At 43.7% G+C, this 22,250-nt stretch overlaps 1 protein-coding gene across 1 annotated transcript in view; it reads left to right on the top strand.

The window, feature by feature from the left end:
* Nucleotides 1–22,250, top strand: part of SLC6A17 (solute carrier family 6 member 17) — a 62,774-nt gene that overhangs the window by 13,276 nt on the left and 27,248 nt on the right. The window contains exons 2-4 of the mRNA XM_069090409.1: nucleotides 10,211–10,589; nucleotides 17,600–17,757; nucleotides 20,999–21,125. Of these exons, the coding sequence (XP_068946510.1) occupies nucleotides 10,304–10,589; nucleotides 17,600–17,757; nucleotides 20,999–21,125 (571 nt within the window). The 5' untranslated portion in view covers nucleotides 10,211–10,303. The remainder of the gene's footprint in view (nucleotides 1–10,210; nucleotides 10,590–17,599; nucleotides 17,758–20,998; nucleotides 21,126–22,250) is intronic.

Here is a 22,250-nt window from a genome sequence, read left to right as displayed (position 1 = left end):
GAAATGTGGCAAGGAGATCAGCCCTCTCTCTACAAGGAGATATTTTTACCTATCTGTCTTGCTATATTTTTCCCCTTTGAGAAAACTCACTCATCTCTTCTGTTAAATGTGCTATTTTGGGTTCCTCGGCGCTTTTGTTGCTAAGTGATAGATTTGGAACTAGGGGCTTGCACAGTGTGCAGAGACAGTCTCTGAAGTGTGCTGTTAAGTAATTGAGATATTTCTTTAAGTTCGTATCACAGAATTTAATCACCTGATGCATCGTTCATGAAGGTGACTTTACAACCCAATGGAGATATTACAGGAGAATTACTGGCACCCAAATAGCTTAGTTACTGGAGATTCTCAATGAGAAAGACATGATAATACATGGTAGTAAAATGGAAAGAGCCTTGAGATAGGAACTGAGAGAACTAGTCACGATCCCACTTCAGCTGCTAACTAGCTGTGAGACCCTGGGCAAGTCTGTTCATCCCTTTGCCATGGTTTAATGAAGGCATATACTGGTCTTCCATGCTTCCATAGATCCAGTTGGGTAACTTTTGAGAGTGAAATTATACTGACTGGAAATACACAGCCTTTGTGGAGTCTCACCAACAGATTGTGGGGGTCAGTGGGCAACGCCTCTTATAGTCACCAGAACTTCAAGGCTCCCTAGTGGATGGAAGACCATAACTGGGAGATCAGAAAACTGAAATAAGAGTCTCATACCTCTCCCTGCCCCCAGTAGAATGTAAGCTTCTTGAAGACAAGACTGTCTCAGTTTTGTCTTTGAATCCAGTGTACTTGGCACCTTCTTGTTCAGTCATTTCAGTCATGTCTGACTCTTCACGACCCCATTTGGGGTCTTCTTGGCTAAGATATTGGAGTAGTTTCTTATTTCCTTCTCCAGCTCATTTTACAGATGAGAAAACTGGCAAACAGGCTTAAGTGACTTGCCCAGAGTCACACAACTAGGAAGTATCTGAGGCTGGATTTGAACTCAGGTCTTCCTGACTCCTGGCCCAGTGCTCTATCCATTGCACACCTAGATACCCCTTGCACTTAGCACATGGTACACACTTAATAAATGCTTGAATTGAATTGAATGTAATGCAGAAATTTAAAAAGGGAAGAAACCTTAGAAACATTTTATAGGTTTGTAGGATAGAAGAATTGGAAATGGGATGAACCTTAGAAATAATGTAGTCTATCCCCTTCTCATTGTATAGATGAGGAAATTAAGTGACCTGCCCAAGGTCACTCAGACAGTAAGTGACAGAACCAGGATTCTGTGATTAATAAACTTTCATCCGAATAGGAGGAACATGAGGTCCAGAAATATTAATGACTTCCTCAAGGTCACACAAGAAGAAGGACCTGAGCCAGGAATAGAATTCTAGGACTCTGAACTCCCAGTTCTGTGGTTATTTTAATTTTAATTTTTGAGGCAATCAGGGTTAAGTGACTTGCCCAGGATCAACAGCTAGTGTCTGAGACTGTATTTGAACTCAAGTCCTCCTGATTCCAAAGGGGAATGTGAAGAAGGGGAATGAGGGAGAGAGCTGTTTTTCCTCTAATCTTACTAAGAGGATTATTTCCTGCCATCTGCATCTTTGTCCCCCATGTGGGATGCTTTGTGAGCTTCTGTCTAGACACCAGGTCACTAACTCACTGTTGTTACCATTCATAGGATTGTAGATGTAAAGACAATAGAGACTTCAGAGGCCAGCTGAAATCACCTCATTTTACAGATTGGGAGACTGAGCCCAGAGAGGCTGAGTAATTTTGCCAAATATCACTCAGAAAGTAAACATCAGAGTCAAGATTTGAACCCAAGACATTTGAAATCAGTCTCTTTCCACTTATATCATGCTATCTCCTTGGTCTGCTGCCTTTTGTCTGAAAATAGAAGCATGGATTCCCTTGGCTGGCATCAGGATTCTCAGCTTTAGGAAATGAAGAAATCCAAGTTGGCTCTGCCTCTCCTGGTGACTGATTGTTGGTCCAAGGGGCCAACTGGACAAATCGCCCTGTGTCTGGAAGTAAGAATGCGGGAGGAAGCCCAGCTGAGACAGGATGGGTGCAAAAGCAAGGGGGTCGAATGTGCCCTGGGGTTGGAGATTTATGGTGGCAAAGTTGCCTTATACAATTTCCAGGCTGTACATGGGCACTTCCCTGTAGCAGAGAAACAGCAAAGCTTTCTTCCAGGACATCTGTACTGAAAAAATCTCTAAGTCTTTCTGAGCTGGAGCCTAAAAGAGACCCTGGTAAGGTAGAAAGGGAAAATGAAGAAAGTACTTTTGTTTTAGGCAGACTTCAAAACAATGAGTAATGTGAAACTTCCTCCTTTCTCCTCCCTAATCCATCTATCACAGCCCCAGCAGAGTAATCTTCCCAAGCTATAACAATGATGGTGCCTCTTTATAACTCTAGAATCTTCAGGAGCTCCCTATTACCAACAAAATGAAATAGAAATTCTGCACTCTGGCATTCAAAGCTTTTTACATTTAGGATCCAATCTTATTTTACATCATGCCTCTTAACTCATACTATGGTCTAGCCAAGGTGGATTTGCCATAGTTCTCTCATCATATATTGCCCTTTCCTTCCTTATGTTTTTGCACAAGTCATTTTTTGGGGGGGCAATTGGGGCTAAGTGACTTGGCCAGGGTCACACAGCTAGTAAGTGTCTTGAGTCAGATTCAAACTCAGGTCCTCCTGACTCCAGGGGTGTATCCACTGAGCCACCTAGCCGCCCATGCACAAACCATTCTTAAGGGTTGGAATAGATGTCCTCTTCCTTTCTCTCCCAATCTTGCCCTACTGAATGTGTGATTCTTCTTCCAAGCCCAGCTCAGCTGGCACCTGCGCCATGTTCTCCCACAAGCTACATCTGATCCCTGCCTCTTTGATTCTCAATTTGACTCTTCTCAGTTACTTTATTTTCTACACGTCTCAGCCCTCCTCCCAGAGTGTGCCAGGCAGGGCACTATTTATCATCTCTTATGCCCACAGCTTGGCACAGTGCCTTGCATATAGTCACTTAATAAGTGTTTATTGAAGGAAGGAAACTGACATTTATTAAGAGCCTACTGTGTGCCAGGCCCTGTGCTAAGCATTGTACAAATATTGCATTTGATTTTCACAACAACCCCAGGAGGTAGGTGCTGTTATGATTCCCATTTTACAATTATGAAATTGAGGCAGACAGATGCTGTGACTTGACCAAAATCATCCAGCCAGTAAGGGTCTGATGGGGGGAGGGGGAAACACATGGTCCTCTAAGTCCTCAAGTGCGGTCCTTTGCCTGAATCCAAACTTCTCAGAATAAGTCTCCTTAATAAAAGGATTTGTTCTGTAAAACTTGCATTCCATCAAAAGGCTGCACCCAAGGACCTAGAAGGCCACAGGTTCCCCAACCCTGCTCTGGTCTTTCAGGTCTGGGGTGCTGTCCACTATATCACTTAGCTGACTCCAATACTTAAGAAGAAGATGAATCTGGTTTCTACTTAGAAATTCCCCCACACTCTAACCAGATTTCGTTCATGCACTTTAATTGACTGTGTGCCCTAGAGTGTCATAACCAGGGAGAGAAAAGGAAGGACAGGGGAAGAGAAAGGGAGGAAGGGAAATGACCTCGTCTGAGAGGGAGACCTGCCTTTGTCTTTACCTTTGGGTGGTGGCAGCCCAAGGTGAGTCAGAGACCAGTGACAGAATGGAACCCTGGCTGAGCAAGCCTTCTGTCGGGGAACCGTCCTTGGGATGCGTCCTTGGGTCTCATCCCTGAGACCTTTACTGTTAAACAGAATAATGGAAACAGAGAATCTAAGTCTTGGGAGCTTGTGTCCTGTGTTAGCAGAACTTTGGAGAAGAAAGACAATGATAGATAGACTAGAAGTAGAAAAGACTTCAGACTCAGCAGCCAATGACCTTGGTTACATCCTAGAGTCACAGATCTGGGACTGGCCTCAGCGGCCATGCAGCTCAACCCTCGGATTTAACTGATCAGGCCCTTTAACTGAGGCCCACATAACTCATCCAAGGTCACACAGGTAGTAAGTGGGGATATAAACTTGGGTCCTTCAGTTCCAGGCTAGCAAAAAAGTGTATCAGGCACCTACTATGTGCCAAGCACTTTTCAAACATTACCTTATTTAATCCTTACAACAATACTGGGAGGTAGGTGCTATAGTTCTTTCCATTTTACAGATGAGGAAACTGATGCCAACAGAGGTTAAATGACTTGCCCAAGGTCCCATAGCTGGTAAGTAATCTGGATTTGAACTCAGGTCCAGCACTCTACCCTGTTGTCTCCTTCTAGAGTCAACTACTGCCTCCTCATTGAACCAAGCTGCTTCCAAGTCATTCCATCTCTGTGAACCTCAGTTTGCCTGTCTTTAAAGGTATTACCTACCTCAGAGTTGTTGAGAGGATCAAACTAAGCATCATTAAACATAGACTATATTCCAGGCAGTGTGCTAAATGATGGAGATAAGGACACAAAAATGAAACAGTCCTTTCCCTCAAGGACTTAGTGTCTGTAAATCACTTTGCAGCCATAAAGGCTTCGAGGCTCTATTGTGATTGCTTCTTCGGGGTGGGCATTCCCTCCACCAATTCAGATGGCATCCCTCATTCCTGGGGAACGTTTCTGAATAACAGTGTTCAGAGAAAATCTGTTAGCTGCCAGTGAACTTTCTGGCCATGAGCCTTTCCAGGTTTAGCCAGACCGGTCCTTGGACAGCAGATGTATAAGTCACTGCTGGGCTGGGACCTGTGGCCCTCCCGGCATGGAGGGGCCTGATGGAGCTTGCCCTTTGCTTCCCTATCCTGTGAGGACTCAAGGTCACGTTCCGCTGCAGTGAGGCATCCAAGGAGATTTTCAATGGAAGTTTACCACCTTGTAATGCACTATAAATATGTAATGCTTTCTCCAGCTACATCATCAGCCGAAGCTGTTATTCCTGCTGGTGGTAGCTAAGGGGTAAGGGCAGGCTCTTTTAATTTGTTCAGATCTCAACTTCAAGGATTCTGTAATGAGAGGGTTTGGGGCGAGGAGGTCACCAAAGGGAACATTGGTCATATTCAAGGCACAGGTGAAAGTCAGCCTCCTGCCTGACCTCCCAGTTTGCAGCTGCACCCTGGCAGCCTACATTCACCCACACCTGACTACACTTTTCCATGCTTTGGCCACCATCACCATTACTGGATGTTGAAGGGTCCACGGGCCAGAGGAGAACTGACGAAAAGTGACTGCAGAAGCCCACAGCTTCCTGGCTGTCCTGCTGCCTGGTGCTGCTGGACCTATGCTCTAGCTCTAATTGGCAGTGCCCTGACCTGCCAGATCCCCAAAGGGTAAAGCCTAATGAGGTTCCCTTCACATCTCAGTGACCAGACCAGGCCTATTAAAAGGAAAAAAAAAAAACTCTAGCTCCAGTCAGTGCATCGCCGCATGCAGACCTGCTGGAATCCTGCATGAGATTTTCCAGTTGCGGCATAATGAATAGTAAATCATGTCTAATGTGTTGCAAGCTGTCCTGCCTGAATCACGCTGCAGATGAGGTATCTGGAAGGTAGCTCTGCGACCCTGGATATCCTGGCGATTGCTATCTCCGAAGGGATCCTGACTTGAGCCTCCAGTTCTGGTGGAAAGACAGAGGCTCGAGCCTCGGGGAATGGTTGGAGCTTGGGAATGGCTGGTCTCTTTCTTTCTTTCTTTTTCTTTCTTTCTTTCTTTCTTTCTTTCTTTCTTTCTTTCTTTCTTTCTTTCTTTCTTTCTTTCTTTCTTTCTTTCTTTCTTTCTTTCTTTCTTTCTTTCTTTCTTTCTTCCTTCTTTCCTTCCTTCCTTCTTTCCTTCCTTCCTTCCTTCCTCCCTTCCTTCCTTTTTTGAGGGGGGAAGGCAGGTCCATTGGGGTTAAGTGACTTGCCCAAGATCACATAACTAATAAGTGTGTCAAGTGCCTGAGGTCAGATTTGAACTCAGGTCCTCCTGAGTCCAGGGCTGGTGCTCTATTCAGTGCACCTCCTGTGGTCCCTTGTGTCTCTTTCCTGATGGTTCAAGCCCCTGCACGGGGGCCTCAAGGATCTCCAGCTCTATTAGCTGTTGTCCCTCCATGGGCAGGGGCTCTGCCATATTCTTCCCCAAGTCACTGGGCTTCTGGGTCCTGAGATTAGGAGCTCAGTTTACTGAGCAGAGAGAGAACTTCTTTGGAGACTGAGACTGTGAGGGTGTGGTGTTTCCTGAATTCTTGATATTGCTTCAAGGGCAAGATCTCTCCCCATCAAGGCACCAACTTCTGGCAGTCATGTTGAGAGAGGTCTGGGCCTTAAAGGTGGCAGGAACTTGGGCAGAGACAAAAGATAAAGAGAGGGATGAAAGGAGAGAGGTAAAAGATGAAAGTGAGGAGTAACAGGCCACCTGTGATAACTCTGCCCTTTGTTCAGTCGGGCTCCACTCTTCATGACCCCACTGAGATTTTCTTGGCAGAGATGCAGGAATGGTTTACCATTTCCTTCTTCAGTTCCTTTTACAGATGAGGAAACTGAGGCAAACAGGGTTAAGTGACTTGCCCAGGATCACACAGCTAGTAAGTGTCTGAGGCCAGATTTGAATTCAGTAAGACATTAAACAGGATGATGGGATTTGGGTGTGGGAAAGGTGGCAGCTAGGAGGCTGGATTAAGGCCATCTTGGGCCTGGAGTCCGAAAGACCTGCATTCATATCCAGCCTAGACACTAACTAGTTATAGACCTGGGCAAGGCACTTAACCTTAGCCCTCCTCAGTTTCCTCACCTATAAAATGGGACAATAATGACACCTACTTCCTAGGGTTGTTTGGAAGATCAAATGAGATAATATTTGTAAAGTGCTTTGCAGGCCTCAAAGCACTATGCTAATCATTATTATTTTCTAGCCTATTGGTCCTCAAAATGTGATCTAGGGACTTGGGGGTCCCTAAGGCCTTTTCAGAGGTTTTTCAAGGTCAAAATTATTTTCATAATAATGCTATGGCATTTTAATTTCCCAATATGGTAGATATTGAAGGATATTACTGTGGGTGTGCTGGAGCTAGTAAATATTGGCTCAAAAGAGCCAATTGTTAAATTTTCAGTCTGAACATTTATATCTTAGAAATCAAGCAAACACTACAAATCAGGGCTTGATTTATTGTTTTGTTGATTGTGCAGGTTAAAAAAGTGATGGGGAAAATGTTGATCATTCAGATTAAACTTAAAAACACATCTTACCTACAATTTCCCTGCGGTGAGCTTGTTGTTAAATATTTACCAGCACATCCTACTTATACAAAAACTCTTTGAGAGTTTCATTTTTTAATTTTTTAGCTTAAAGGAATCCTGGAAGAAAAATGTTTGAGAAGTGCTGCTCCAGTCCAACCCCTTTCATTTTACAGTTGAGAAAACTATGGCCCCGAAATTGCCCCAGGGTCACCCAGGATCTCTGTTGGGAGGGACCTCAGAGATCAGCAAGTCCAATCCATAACTGAGCCTGAGTCCACTATGCAACGTGCTTGACAGTTTTCCAGACTTTGTTTGAAGACCTCTAGTAAGAGAGAATCTACTAAACTGGGTAATTAGTGTCAAGGTCTGGGGCCTACCTCCATTCCTGCTGGGATGCAGAAATGGCAGTCTTCAGACTTCAGTGGAAAAGAAGTATGCCATTCTAAATGTTGGCATCTGGGCAAAATCCCCTTTAGCCATGCCCTATTTATGGCTCTACCTACTAGAGCTATATGAGGTCCAACTTCTTGTTTCATGTCTAACAGACTCTGCCTTGGCATTTATTCTTGGGCTTGGGCTATTGTTGAAAGCCAGGATACAGGGGTAAGATTAACACAGGAGATAGGCTGTATGCTCTAATGTCCTTGCCCTTGCTCTTATCCACCCTGGTGTTAATGGGCACAAAGAATGAAAATGATGAGGACTGGGGGAAAATAGAATGTTTCCAATGGCACTTTTTCTAATAAGATATAAATTCCCACTCATTTCCCAGACCAGTGGATATAATCACAGAAAGAAGGGTGCTGATAACAGAGGTAATGAGGTTTTAATGAAGTACAAAGATACATGTGTGTATGTGCATGTATGTATGTGTATGTGTGTGTGTGTGTATTTGGCCATCCCTTTAGGAAGTGTGAAGAAATGAAAGGATAGCTTGTCATTAATTGTTTGAAGATTGATCCACTACAAGTGACCTTTGAAAAATTATGTGTCTCTTTTTATGAAGGAGGCTGTGTGGTGCAGTGAATAGAGCACTGGCCCTGAAATCGGGTGGACCTGAGTTCAAATCCAGCCTCAGACACTTGGGAAAGTCACATCACCTCTGATTGCTTCTGTTTCCTCATCTGTAAAATGGGAATAATAATAGTACCTACCTCCTAGGATTGTTGTGAGGACAGATGAGATAATAATTGTATTTATCGTACAATCTTATTATTACCCAGCAGAGACACAACACTGACGAGGAACAGCTTGAAGTCAGTGTAAGAAGAGAGAGGACATCAGAGCTCTGTACTATTAGTGGCACAATTTGTCTCGGCCACAAATGTTTTGCCTAAATGTGTGTCTTACTTCGCCTGCTCTGAATTTGTGCCCACTGTTCCACTGATGCTGTGTATTTGTCGAAGTGTGTGCCCCAGGTTTATGGGGGAAGTATTGTGTAGCCACTATGGCATCTTAATAAATGACTTTGCTTTGAGGAAATTGTGTCTATTGTGTGACTGTTAAAGCTAAGTGCACTGGTTGGGGCTTGAGAGCTATAGTGCTATAGGTACAGACCCACCTTTGAACCCTAGGAGCAGTCATCTTTCAGGGACTCAACCCAAAGGTACAAGTTTGGGCGGGGGGGCAGTAGTTCCCAGAGCTGTGCTTTAAAAGTGATTACATAGCTGGGTTATTACATCCCTGGAAAGAGGCTAGGCAAACTGCAAGGCAGTTTGTTATTTTTCTGCATTTCTTCCTCTTAAAAATCTGCCTCTGTCCTCACTTTAATGAGGAGGCAGTCTGAAATGCAACAGACGGTTGGAAGCCTTCAAAGGTTTAATTTCCCAAAAAAGAAAAAAAAGGTGAAAGACAAATGGGGAGAGAGCAAGGGAGGGGGTGGTTTTGCATCGCTCATTACTGTCGTGCAGACGTTATCTTCATAAAGCCGTCACTGAAGGATGAATTAGCGGGTCCTTGGCCATTGCAGTCCTCTGATAATGTCAGCAGTGAGAGATCACTCTGGGATTTGTTGGCACAGAGCAAATGCCACCAGCTCCAGCAGCTTCTGCTTCCCTGGAGCTTGCCTCTGCAACTGGTCAGCCTTCTCTCAGGGCCAGGCGGCTGTCCAGGACGGCGAAGCAGCCATCCAAGCATCCTGGGCAGAGGGCAAAGAACCTTTACAACCCTTCCCCTGGTAGCTAGAATGCTCTTCCTTTTGCAATTACTTGAACATTATAAGTACTTGGTGTTAACTTCTCTGTGGATCTATTGGATTCTCAGGAGAATATGAACTTTCCAAGAGAAAAAAAAATGTTTTTTTTTTTGTCTTTCTCTTCCCAGCACCCTTGCACACATAGTATATGAAGAAAGCATTGTATTTACTTTATTTGCATGTATTATTTCCCCCAATAGAATGTAATCTCCTTGAGGACGGGGACATTTTTGTCTCTATCCAGAGTACTCAGCTCAATGCCTCACACCCAGCAAATACTTCATAACTGCTTTTTGAAAGGCTGAATGAATAAAATAGAAATATTATATAATAATAATTGCTGAAAACAAAATGAATGTGGGAGAGGCCCTTAATCTGGACTCAGCCTTGTCTGTCTCAATGGGGAAAGTCACCGTGACCTCCTCAAGTGAATCTCTAGTCAACTCTCTGTGATTAATATTATATAAAGAAACCATGGATAATCCTAACTCAGGAGTGACCCTAAAATTCCTAAAATTTGAGTTTGGTTTGCGTCACAGACTTTTCCTCCAGCAGATTCACTACTCTTCTAGCTCTGCTCTGCTCAGACGGGTGAGGTCCCTGCCACTGATGAGGAGGGCAGAAAGCTAGCAGCACCTCTCTGCTGGGTAGCTAGCAGCACGCAGTCTGGGATCCAACCTTGACCATGGTCAATCCACCAAGTGAATGCCATGGGATAAATCCTTTAGCTTCTCAGATTCTTTTCCTGGGAGCCCAGTCTAACTCCTTTCTGCCTGTTATTCCTTTGTTTTACAGCTTCCCTGGATGAGAAAGAGCTGAAGGCGGCTGCCAGCCCACCTTCTCTGTCAGCTCAGGGGTGGGGCCCTTGGGGCCCTTGGGGGGTCACCGATGCCGAAGAACAGCAAAGTCACCCAGCGGGAGCACAGTAATGAGCATGTCACTGAGTCCGTGGCCGACCTACTGGCCCACGAGGAGCCCGTGGACTATAAGCACAGCGTCCTGAATGTAGCCGGAGAGACCCAGGACAAACAGAAGGATGGGGAAGAAGACCTGGAGGCCGAGGATCGGCCTGCCTGGAACAGCAAGCTACAGTACATCCTGGCACAGATCGGCTTCTCGGTGGGCCTGGGCAATGTCTGGAGGTTTCCATACTTATGCCAGAAAAATGGCGGAGGTAAGAGGCAGCCTTGGAGTAGAGGGGGGTGGTTTTAGATTATTGCTGCTGTGCAAAGGGCAGAAAACTGCTCAAAGTTGGTGTGTTCAATCTGGACATCAGCATTTTCTCCCTTAAGCCTTCCTCTCCTCCATATTTACCTAGAGAACACCCCCATCTTTCTACTCATTTAGATACCTTCAGAGTTATCCTTAGCTTTTTCCTTTTCCTCAACCCCCATATCCAGTTACCACGTCTTGACTTCCCCTGTATATCCATTCCTTTCTTTTCAACAACCCAGTCCAGGTCCTAGTTACCTTTTAAGCCTCCTAATTGGTCCTAATTGGTCTTCCTGATCCCAGACTCTCCTACTCAATTCATCTTCCACACAGCTGCCTAAATCATCCTCCTAAAGCCCAGGTCTGACCTTGTCACTGCTCTGCCCTCAGATACCTAGCTGTCTTTCCCCCTGTTTCCATTGCCTATAAAAAACAACAACAAAACTCCTTAGCTTGGCTTTTAAAGTCATCTACAGTCTGGTTCCCAACTGTCTTTTCCACCATGTTTCGTATTCCTTCCCTACATTCAATCTGTTTCCTGACCTTGACACTCTATCTCCCACCCATGTGCAGTTGGACAGGCTATACCTCATGCCTGAAATGTATTCCTTCCTCATCTCTACCTCCCAGAATCTGTGTCTTCAAGGCCCAAGTGCCATCTTTACCTTAGAACCTAGCTTGATTTCCTCCTCTATCCCATTGGTCCATGCTCTTTCCCTCCTCAACTGACCTTGAATTATACTTAGCTGTGTACATAGTGTAGCCCTCTCCCTACTAGAGAAAAGGTTCCTGAGGGCAGAAATGACTTTATTTTTATCTGGGCTTGGTACAACATCTTGTGTGTGTGTGTGTCTTGTTTTCATTTGTGGCCAACTCTTCGTGACCCATTTTGGGGTTTTCTTGGCAAAGATACCAAGCTGGTTTGCCATTTCCTTCTCCAGATTATTTTACGGATGAGGAAACTGAGGCACATAGGGTTAAATGATTTGCCCAGGATCACACAGCTAGAAGTGTCTAGGGTCGGATTTGAACTCAGGTCTTCCTGATGCCCAGCTATGCATCTAACCACTGTGCACCTAGCTTCCTTCTCTTCCATATAGAGTAGATACTTAATAAATACTTGCTGATTGATTGAAATAGACTGCTCTAGACAAGGCTGTGCTTGTTAAACTGTCACTCTGAGGGAAAACATATGCAGGACACACTTCTAAATTTAATCTGCATTGTTAATATTCTCTTCCTCACTTTCTTAAGTCTAGAAAATCAGCAAAACAATAAATCAAACTTTGATTTGTAGAGTTTGCAGATTTCCAAGGTGTAAATGCTCACACTTCATTTAATATCAAGGGAGGATGTAGGCTAACACCAGCTTTAGGGTATAAAAAGCAAAATAATAATATTGAAGCTAAGAGCAGCTTGTATTTATATATTACTTACTATGTGACTGTCACTGTGCCGAGCACTTTACAAATTGCCTCGTTTGATCCTCACAGCCTTGGAAAGTAGCTGTTATTATTATCCTAATTTTACAGATGAGGAAACTGAGGCAACCAGAGGTTAAGTGACTTGGTCAGGATCACACTGATATCTTTCTGACTCCAGACCCAGTGCTTAAAGACCTTATAAGGATGGGAAAGCATTTTGGCAGGAGAGTTGTCACTCTGTGGTTTGAGGATATGGTTATTCCAATAAAACCTTGGTTAGCTAGAGCCCTTGGGATTTTTTTTTTCTGCCCTCCATTTCTGTGAGAAAGAGATACATGACAAGAGAAAAAGGTTGAAACCAAGGCTTTATTTCAAGATCAGCTTTCAGGTATGTCCTAAGCTTAGACCATAATAACCACCCACAGAGACATGACACACAAAGGTTTACAGGGTCTTCTCACAATAATACCATGAGGTTAGTAGTACAAATATGCTTATACCCATTTTACAATGAGGTTACTGAGATTCAGAAAGGGATAAATGACTTGTCCACAGCTACTCAACTTTTCAGTGTTAGAACTGAGGCATGAACCAAGGTCTCCTTATTTCAAATCCACCACTTTTTCTACAAACCCACAGGGCTGGTCTATTTTCCTAGAAAGCCTTTATCTTCTATATTTATTCCTATGGTCCTATATGCTCATTGAACAAATATTTATTGACTATTAATTGTGAGCCACTATACTAGCTGCTGAGGGGGAGATAGGGATTTAGAGAGAGGAAAACATGGTTCCTCCCTACCCCCCCCCCCAGTATTATTATAGTATTCTAGCTGACATAAGCTAAGTATTTTGTAAATCTTAAAGTGCTAAGTAAATGTCTTATTATTCAGGGATGTGCAGGTAAATGTTTAACAAAGAATTCTCTCAGGGTGAGGGAGGAGGAAGGATGGTATGCTGGGCATACTTCTAAATTTAATCTGAGTTATTAACATTTTGTTCATCATTTTCTTAAGTCCAGAAATCAACAGAACAACAAATTAAGCCCAGATTTGTAGCATTTGCCATTTTCTGAGGTGTAAATACTCACAGAAAATTTAACACTTGGCTCTCATGAGCCAGTACAAGCTGGATTAATAACTATAATTCAAGGTAGAATGAGAAGGTTCATTAAAGGAGGTGCAAAATATCATGAGCACACAGAGGAGTGATAGATCACTTCCAGATTTTTTTTTTAATTTTTGGGAAGAAAGGGGGAGAGGGAATGAAGTCAGGGAAGACTTCATGGGGGAAGTGTCTTTGGAATCAGACCTTGAAGGAACAGAATTGATGTTCAAAATAATGACCCCAAGGTATACTGCAAGGTTCTAAATCATCAAAGAAGGATCTCATTTTCTGCAGTGTGCTCTCCTTGGCTGTATGGCATGGGGAACAGAGGGCTGACCTCAGTCAAGAGGGTCTGGGTTCAGTTTCAGCCTCTGACCGTACTGGTTGTGTGACTGGGCAAGGCACTTAATCTGTCATTGCCTCTGACAACTCTCTAAGACCAAGAGTTAAGGAGGAAATAAAGCAAGTTCATTACCCTGAAATCTGTATGCTGATGAAATCACAGGTCTGGTAAAACAACAACAAAACACAAACGATATTTATTATAGAAGGCAAGAGTACAAATGCAATTTCTTTAAGAAAAGAGAGTAGAGATTTTCTTTTTTCTAATTTAATTTATTTCAGCTAATGAAAATCTACCACATACTCCCTCTCCTGCCTTGAACAAATGCACATTCAAAAGATTTCAGCTAGGGTTGAAATTAAAGGGCCATGTGACTAACCAGAATATTCCCAAACACTTTCCTGATCTCCGTTAAAAGTCACCACTCCCCTCACAACACACACACACACACACTCACTCACTCACTCTCACTCTCACAAATACTTTGGTTAGAGGAAGTATTGAATGCAACCTTTCATTGGAAAAATCAAAGCTCTAAGAGAGGCTCCAACCACCTTCTTCAGTTAAAGTCTCAGTGCCCCACACCCCTTCCACCTCCCACGCAGAAACAGCCTTGGAGATAGCTTGTGAACAGAACCCAGAAGTTTAAGCTGCCAGTCCTTTTTAGTTTCAGGATCATACTATCTGCTGGTGGCAATTTTTTTTTTTCTTTTTGGAGGGCAATTGGGGTTGAGTGACTTACCCAAAGTCACATGGCTAGTGTGTCAAGCATCTGAGTCCGCATTTGAACTCAGATTCTCCAGACACCAGGGCTGGTGCTCTGTTCACTGCGCCATCTAGCCACCCCCTGGTGGCATTTCTTATTGGTGATGAGTTGAGGGGATAATCCTAATTGCTGACATTTTATATAGTGTGCTTTAAGATGGGCAAAATGTTTTACATACATAATGTCATTTGATCCTCACAACAAACCTGTGAGGTAGGAGCTATTATTAGCACTTTTATTTTTACTTGAGGAAACTGAGACTTAGAAACCTTAAATATCTCTCCCAGGGGTAGAATAGCTTGTAAAGAGAGGTCCATTGTTCAGCCATGTGGACTCTTTGTGACTTCATTTGAGTTTTCTAGGCAAAGATACTAGAGATACTGATTGCGATTTTCTTCTCTGGTTCATTTTGCCGCGCAAACAAGGTTAAGGGACTAGCCCAGGGTCACACAGCTAGTAAGTGTCTGAGGCCAGATTTGAACTCATTAAGATGGTTCTTCCTGATTCTAAGCCCAGTGCTCTCTCCACTGGGCAACCTAGCTGCCCTAAAGTGAGGTCCAGAATGGCTAAATAACTTACCTAAAGTCACACAGCTAGTAAAGTGAGATTCAAACTCAGATCTTCCTAATTCCAAGTATAACAGTCTGTCTGCTACGTCACCTACCTCTTAATCATTATCAAGGTTTGGGGAAGGGGGTTAGTATTTCATGAAAGAGGTCTGTGAATTGACTTACTTTAGGAAACCTTCCCTAATAAAATCTATTAGGCTGAGTGAATGAATGAATGAAAAAATAGTCACCATGTGGAAATCTCTGGGGTTACAAATAGAAAAGCAAAAAAAGTCATCGTTTTGAAGGAACTCATACCCAGCTAGAGGAAACAGCACCTTATTTGCTCCATGTCCCCTCAGTATGTATATAGGCATTCATTCATTCTACAAACGTGCTTGTTGCACACTGTGTTAATGTACGGCTGCAGGTGTGTTCCTTGGTACCTGTTCCTTAAGCCCCTTAAGAGAAAAGACCGTTTCTTTTCTTTCATTGGTATTTCTCCCCCAGTACCCAGGAAGGTGCCCACAGAGTGGGATATTATAGGCTGCCTGGTAAAGGTGGCGGTGGATTTGTTCCTTTCTAATACATGGGGCAGAGAGGCACAAGACGGCATGGCGCCTGTAGGCTTGGCATGGAGCGGGGGTCCTGGCAGCTTGTGTTGGGTGACTATTTGACAAGCAGAAATGACAGCTAATGCTTTTGACCGGTCGTAGGGTGAGGGTGTATTTACTGCAGCAGAGGCCGATGTTGGCACATCTCTCCAATGAGGGTACTCGCCCGTGTCCAAACATGGTTTTAATTCTCCTGCTAAACGCCCTGTCACTTAGAATCGGGAATGTGTCTGAAATGATGCCCTGGGCGGCGCGATTAATTCATCAGCTGGAATCTTTGGCAAGATCCGGTTCAGCCTTTGCGGTCATCCTGGTTATGCTTCCTGCGCTGCTAATTTCTCTGCACATTCCCCAATTAGTTGTAGATTAATAGTGTTTCTATTCAGGGCCTTTGCTCTCGGGAAAGATTCCAGCCTCTGCTTTCCCGGAGCTGCCTAATGTGCTGTGTCAGCACTTAATGCCCACGAAGGAAAGGTAGTGCTGGGAGGATCTAGTAGGGTTCCAGCGCATTTATCTGTGTCGGTGATGGAGTGGATCTACTGGGGATGTTCTGCTGTGTGCGTTAGCTAGCCTGGGAGAATATCAACCCACACGCACATAATACTTTACAGTTTTCAAAGCATTCTATTTGAGAGTTGACAGTTCTATAGTGCTTTCAAATGTACAAAGTTCTTTTCACTCCAACCCTGTCAAGCAGGTAGTACAGCTATTACAGATGAGGAAATTGAGGCTTTGAAAAAGCATAAGTAGGGGCAGCTAGGTGGTGCAGTGAATAGAGCACCGGCCCCAGAGTCAGGAGGACCTGAGTTCAAATGTGACCTCAGACACTTAACATTTACTAGCTGTGTGACCTTGGGCAAGTCATTTAACCCCAATTGCCCTGCCTTCCCTCCTTCTCAAAAAAAAAAAGAAAAGAAAAAGCATAAGTTTCTTCTCCAAGGTCTTATGAATGATGAATGGCAGAAGTGGGGACTGAAAACCAAATCTCCTAACTTCTGAGTCTAGGGCTCTGGCCACTATTAGGCAGCTGGGTGACCCAGCAGATATAACACGAGTCTTAAATTCAGGGGGATCTAAGTTCAATCCAACCTCAGACATTCATTAGCTGTGTGATCCTGGCAAGTCACTTAATCTTCGTGCCTCATTTGTAAAATGGGGATAATAGTGCATCTACCTTCCAGGCTTGTTGTGAGGATTCAGTGAGATAGTACCTGTAAGACACCTTGAAAACCTTCAATAAATGCCAGATCTTATTTTTATTATTATGACTACACCAGTCTATCTCTCATTCAATGCTGACTGTGAACCATTTGGGTTGGCATGTGAATAAATAATCCTTTTTCTCTGAAATTGGTTTGCCTTGTTGAGATGTGGGGATGCACATGAATTTAGTACTGCAACCTTCCAGGTTAGGAATTTCCTTGGAGGAAGAAGCAGGTAGTGTGGAGACAAAGTGTATGCATATCAGATGTCATGGTCCTGCGTCCACTGACTGCCAAGTTTCCACAGTCCTGTAACATGGGCATTTCCCCCAAGGAGTAGAGAAGATGGCATCAAGATCTTATGAGATAAAGTCCTCACTGTCCAGCCATTTGATACACTCTCTACTTGAGACCAAAAAGAGTGGTCAGTACAGTACAGCCCAGTGCACCCAGGGATACACACAAGTCAGGGGAACCCAAATACAGACGCACAGAGAAATCTACTGAAGGAAATAGACTCCTCAGATCTTTGCTGCTTCGCCACGATGAGGTCTCACCTGGCTCTCGATGCCCAGAATATTGGGCACCCTGTTCTACCATAAAAGTGTAAGGGTCAGTCTGGGGCTATACCAGCCCAGAAGTCTAGCCTCCACAAAGCCTCAGACTGTGAATGAGTCTGATGATGCTCCTGGACAGGCTTTTGGCTGCAACTGTTGCCTTCCGAATTCTATGATTCTCCTGCTTTGTCTCTCTGGCTAAGGTAATATGGAAAGAATCCTAGGGCACAGGATAGTAATAGAGAACAGAAGAAAGACTCAATGAGTTCCAGGAAAATCAGAGAGCCAAACGAATCTCTGAGAGTGCGGTTACCAGTCCTTCTTGATCTTTTCTGCAAAGCATGCTCTCTATCGCAGTTCACCTTTTCCTCACTAACCTCAACTCCCCGATGACTCTTCTCTCTCCATGCAGGTGCTTACCTCGTGCCCTACCTGGTGCTGCTGATCATCATTGGGATCCCTCTCTTTTTCTTAGAACTGGCCGTGGGCCAAAGGATACGCCGGGGCAGCATTGGAGTGTGGCACTATGTGTGCCCTCGGCTAGGTGGCATTGGCTTCTCCAGTTGCATTGTAAGTTGTGGAGAGGAGGGTAAGGGGAGAAGAAAGAGGGGAGAAAATGATGAGGAAGAGTGGGAAAGAAAGAGGTAGTGATCAAGACCATTTCCTGAGCCCAGAAGGAAAAAAAGCAGTTCTTGGAGTCCAGAGATGAGGTCACATAGGTTCCATCAAGTTTCCTGTGCCAGGAGGACTGATAGCTGAATAAAGGATGGAGTCTAGCTGATTGGTGTTCCTAGCAACCACTCGGCTAGATCTTTCTGCCCCATCCTGAAAAACTGACTTATTTTCTAGGAATCTAGGGGAACACGCCCCATATGGGCTCATCATTTCATTACCTCCCTTGTGTAAAAAGAAATCTGTTGTTTTTACTTGGAGGAGTGGGCAAAAATCTAGAGGCCTGATTAATCATTCAGCCTCCAAGGTTCATCAGTCAGCTGCACATGAGCTGAGAACTGGAGGCATCCCTTATGTGGATCTCAGCTTAGTGGGTGGCTCAGAAGAGTTCTCTGAAACAGAGACAGGGAGTTCTCATCAAGAGGGACTGTGTGGTGTAGACAAATTCACAAGAATGATGGTGGTTATCAATTAATCAACGAACAAGCATTTATTAATTACTTATTATGTGCCAGGCACTATGCTAAGGAGTAGCGATACAAAGAGAAACAAAAACAATCTCTCACTCCAACCTTAATGGAAGAACTGGTAAAGGACTTCCACAGAAGGTGGGATATGGACTGGGTTTTAAGGAAGTCAGAAGGAGAGATTGAGGAAAGAGAGGATTCTGGGCATGGTGGCAGCAAGTGTACCAAGTTGGGAGAGACAGACGTGATGTGGGAGGAACAGCAAAGAGACCAGTTTGGCTGGATTATAGAGTATGCAAAAGGTAGGAAAGTGCAAGACAACTGTAAGGATAGGAGGGGGTTAAATAGATTATAGAGGATTTTAGTCCCTAACAGAGGATTTCAGATTTGATCAAGGAAGCAGCAGGGAACCACTGGAGTTTATTGGGCAGTGGTACGACATGATCAGACTTGAGCTTTGGAAAAATGACTTTGGCAACTGAATGGAGGATGTATTGGAGTGGGGACCCAGAAGACTATTGCAATAATTCAGATGAGAGATGAAGAAGGTTTGTACAAAGGTAGTGACTGTGAGTGAGAATGAGGGGATATATATATGAGAGGTATTATAAAGGTAAAAGCTGTAAGATATGACAATAGATTGGATACATGGAATGAGTGTAGGAGTAAGGAGTCAAAGATAATGCAGAGGTTATAAGCTTGGGTAACAGGGAGGATAGGGGTGGCTAAGTGGTGCAGTGGATAGAGCCTTCAGCTTGGAGCCAGCAAGACCTGAATTTAAATACAGCCTTAAACATTTACTAGCTATGTGACCCTGAGCAAATCACTTAATTTGCCTCAGTTTCCTCATCTGTAAAATGAGCTGGAGAAGGAAATGGCAAACCATTCCAGTATCTCCGCTAAGAAAAATCCAGATGGGGTCATGAAGTGTCAGACACAACTGAACAATAACAAAACAGAAAGGATAGTGGTGCCCTTAATGGTAGTAGGAAACTTAGGAAGAGAGAAGGGTTTGGGGGCATAAGTCATGAAATTTGTTGAACGTGTTAAGTTAGAGGTGTCACTGGGACTTCTAATTCATGATAACCAAGAGCCAGTTAGTGATTCAAGACTAGAGAAGAGATAAATTAGGGCTAGATATATAGATCTGCATAGAAATGCTAGTTAAACCCATGGGAATGGATAAGGTCACCAATGCAGATAATGTAGAAGAAATAGAGAAGAGGACCCAGGACAGAGCTTTGGAAGATAGCCATGGCTAGTGGGTGTGACCTGTATAAAGATCCAGCAAAGTAGGTTGAGGAGTGGTCAGGCAGGTAGGGAGAGAATCAGGAGTTGATCATTTCAGGAAAACCTAGAGAGAAGAAAGCATCCAGAAGGATAGGAGAGGAGAGAGCATCCAGAAGGAGAGGATAGTAGACAGTGTCAGAACTGCAGAGAAGTGAAAAAGGATGAAGACTGAGAGAAGACCATCAGACTTGATTGTTATGAGATCATTGGCAACTTAGGAAAGAGTAATTTCAGTTGAGAAGTGAGGCTAGAAGCCAGATTTCATAAGGTCAAGAAGCAAGAGAGAGGAGAGGAAGTAGAGGTATTGAGTGTAAAAGGCTTTTTCTAGGAGCCTGACTGAGAAAGGGAAGGGTGATATAGGATGATAATTTGAGGGTAAGGCAAGGGGACAAGCATTTATTAGATGCCTACTGTGTGCCAGACTCTGTGCTAAGAGCTTTACAAATATTATCTCAGTTGATACAATCCTGGGATGTAGGTGCTATTATGATTCCCATTTTACAATTGAGGAAACTGGGGCAAACAGGTTAAGTAACTTGCCCAGATTTGCACAGTAAGTAAATGCTTGAGATCAAATTTGAACTCAAGTCTTCCCAATTTCAGGAGCAGCATTCTATCCACTGAGCCATAGCTACCCTCCTGAAGATACAGTAGTTTCTTGTAAGGGTTTTTTAAGGATGAGAGTAAGGGGGTTGTGGGCATATTTTTAGGTAGGAGGAAAGAAACTAATAAATTTTGATTGATGATTAGAGAAAAAAGGGACAATTGTGGGAGCAATCTGTTGGAGAAAAGGGTAGGGAATGGAATCAAGAGAACAGATAGGGAGGTTGGCTTTGACCAAGACTGGAATAAAGGAGAAGAAAATGGAGGTTGGTGTCAAAGGGTTCTTAAAGTGTTAGAGAAAGAGAAAAGAAGGAACTCATGGAGTATAGGCTTGATTTTCTCAATAAAATATGAGGTGAGCTGACAGGAGGAGGTGTGGAAGATGAGAAAAGAGAAGATTTGGATCAACTGTTATGGGGAGTGAGAAAGGGAATCAGTTAGGGAGGAGTAAAAGAATTACCTTGCTGAGGTAAGTCCAGTGGAGATTAGATAAAACAAATTCATTGCGGACAAATATTATAACTCCGGATTCCTTGGTTTTTGTATAAGGCGTGAGCCCTTAGGCAGGTCTTTTTGGAGCTTCAGTTTGCTCCTCTGTGAAGTAGGGATAATATTGCTGCCAGTGAAAGATCCACCAGGGGTGTTGTAGGTGGTATTATAAAGGTCAGGTCTAATACCGGTTTGGGGACAACGTCACTAGTCATGGTAATCCCTGGGCCGTGCCAGAGAAAGGCAGTTCCTGTCTTCACAGAGTTCTCTATCCATCTGTATTTTTCCAGGTCTGCATTTTTGTTGGGTTGTATTACAATGTGATCATCGCCTGGAGTATATTTTATTTCTTCAAATCCTTCCAGTATCCATTGCCGTGGAGTGAGTGCCCTGTCATTAGGAATGGAACTACTGTAGGTGAGTCCCTGGGAGCCCAGACTGAGAGGCATGGAGATAAATCCATAGTACCATTGGTACACTAACCCTGGTCTGGCATCACCTGTCTGCCAACCACAACACAGATTTAGTCTAGAATAGATCTTTGTGACTTACTGTCTGGGGAAAAGGGGCCCTTCTTGACTAAAGAAATTTCCGAAAAACAAGAGCTCCTTATACACTAAGGGAACAGGTTGGAGATTTGAAATAGTGAGCTTCATCCCACCTGTACCATTAGATCAAAATGGCACCTTCAGCAAGTCAGCTAACTTCTCTGAGACTCAGTTGTCCTGTCTATAAAATGGAGAGGAAATCAACAATACACTCAATAGGAAGACAAAGAGGAAAAGGCAGTGTTAACTAATAGGAATTACTATTATAACAATCTACTGCCTCTGGCTTATATGTCACCTTAACATCTCTGGTCCCATTTAGTCCTCATGCCCCTCCTATAAGCAAGTGATCAGGTCATTATTCACACTTTAGGGATAGAGCTAGGATTGGGACCTTTGATTTCTGTGGTATTTCCAGGTAAAGAAACTCCTGTCCTCAATGTAGGTGGGCACTTCTGTACAGCTTATAGTCTTAGGGAGTTTGTCCAGAGCACTGAGAAGTTAAATGACTTAGCCCAACAATCAGTATGTGTCAGAGATCTGCCTGGCTTGGAGGCTAGCTCTTGAACCCAGGCACCACCTTGCCTCCCCATTTTGCAATACAGAAAAAAAAACAGAAGAGAAAAGTGATTTAATAGCTAATTGCTAACATATATATATATATATATAGTGTCTACTATGTTTCAGACACTGCTAATCACTTTACAATCATTATCTCACTTGTTCCTCACAATAACCCTATAAGGTATGAGGCTATTATTATCCTCACTTTACAAATGAGGAAAATGACACAAACAGAAGTTAAGTGACTTGCCCAAGGTAATTTGGTTAGTAAGTGTCCAAGGCCAAATTTGAACTCAGGTCCAGCTATCACTGCTCTACCTAGCTGCCCTTCACCCCTTCTGCTTTGTCTAAGGTCATTAGAGCATCATAGATTCAGAGCTGGAAGGGACCTTTGGGGCCATCGTGTTCAAGCCTTTATTTTATTGCTGAG

The sequence above is a fragment of the Petaurus breviceps genome, unplaced genomic scaffold (genome assembly GCF_028583685.1).
Source record: "Petaurus breviceps papuanus isolate PSGF00001 unplaced genomic scaffold, PetGlider_PUasm1.0 186, whole genome shotgun sequence".
Classification (NCBI taxonomy): domain Eukaryota; kingdom Metazoa; phylum Chordata; class Mammalia; order Diprotodontia; family Petauridae; genus Petaurus; species Petaurus breviceps.
Note: the sequence above shows the minus strand (reverse complement) of the source record. Positions and strands in the feature narration are given on the sequence as shown.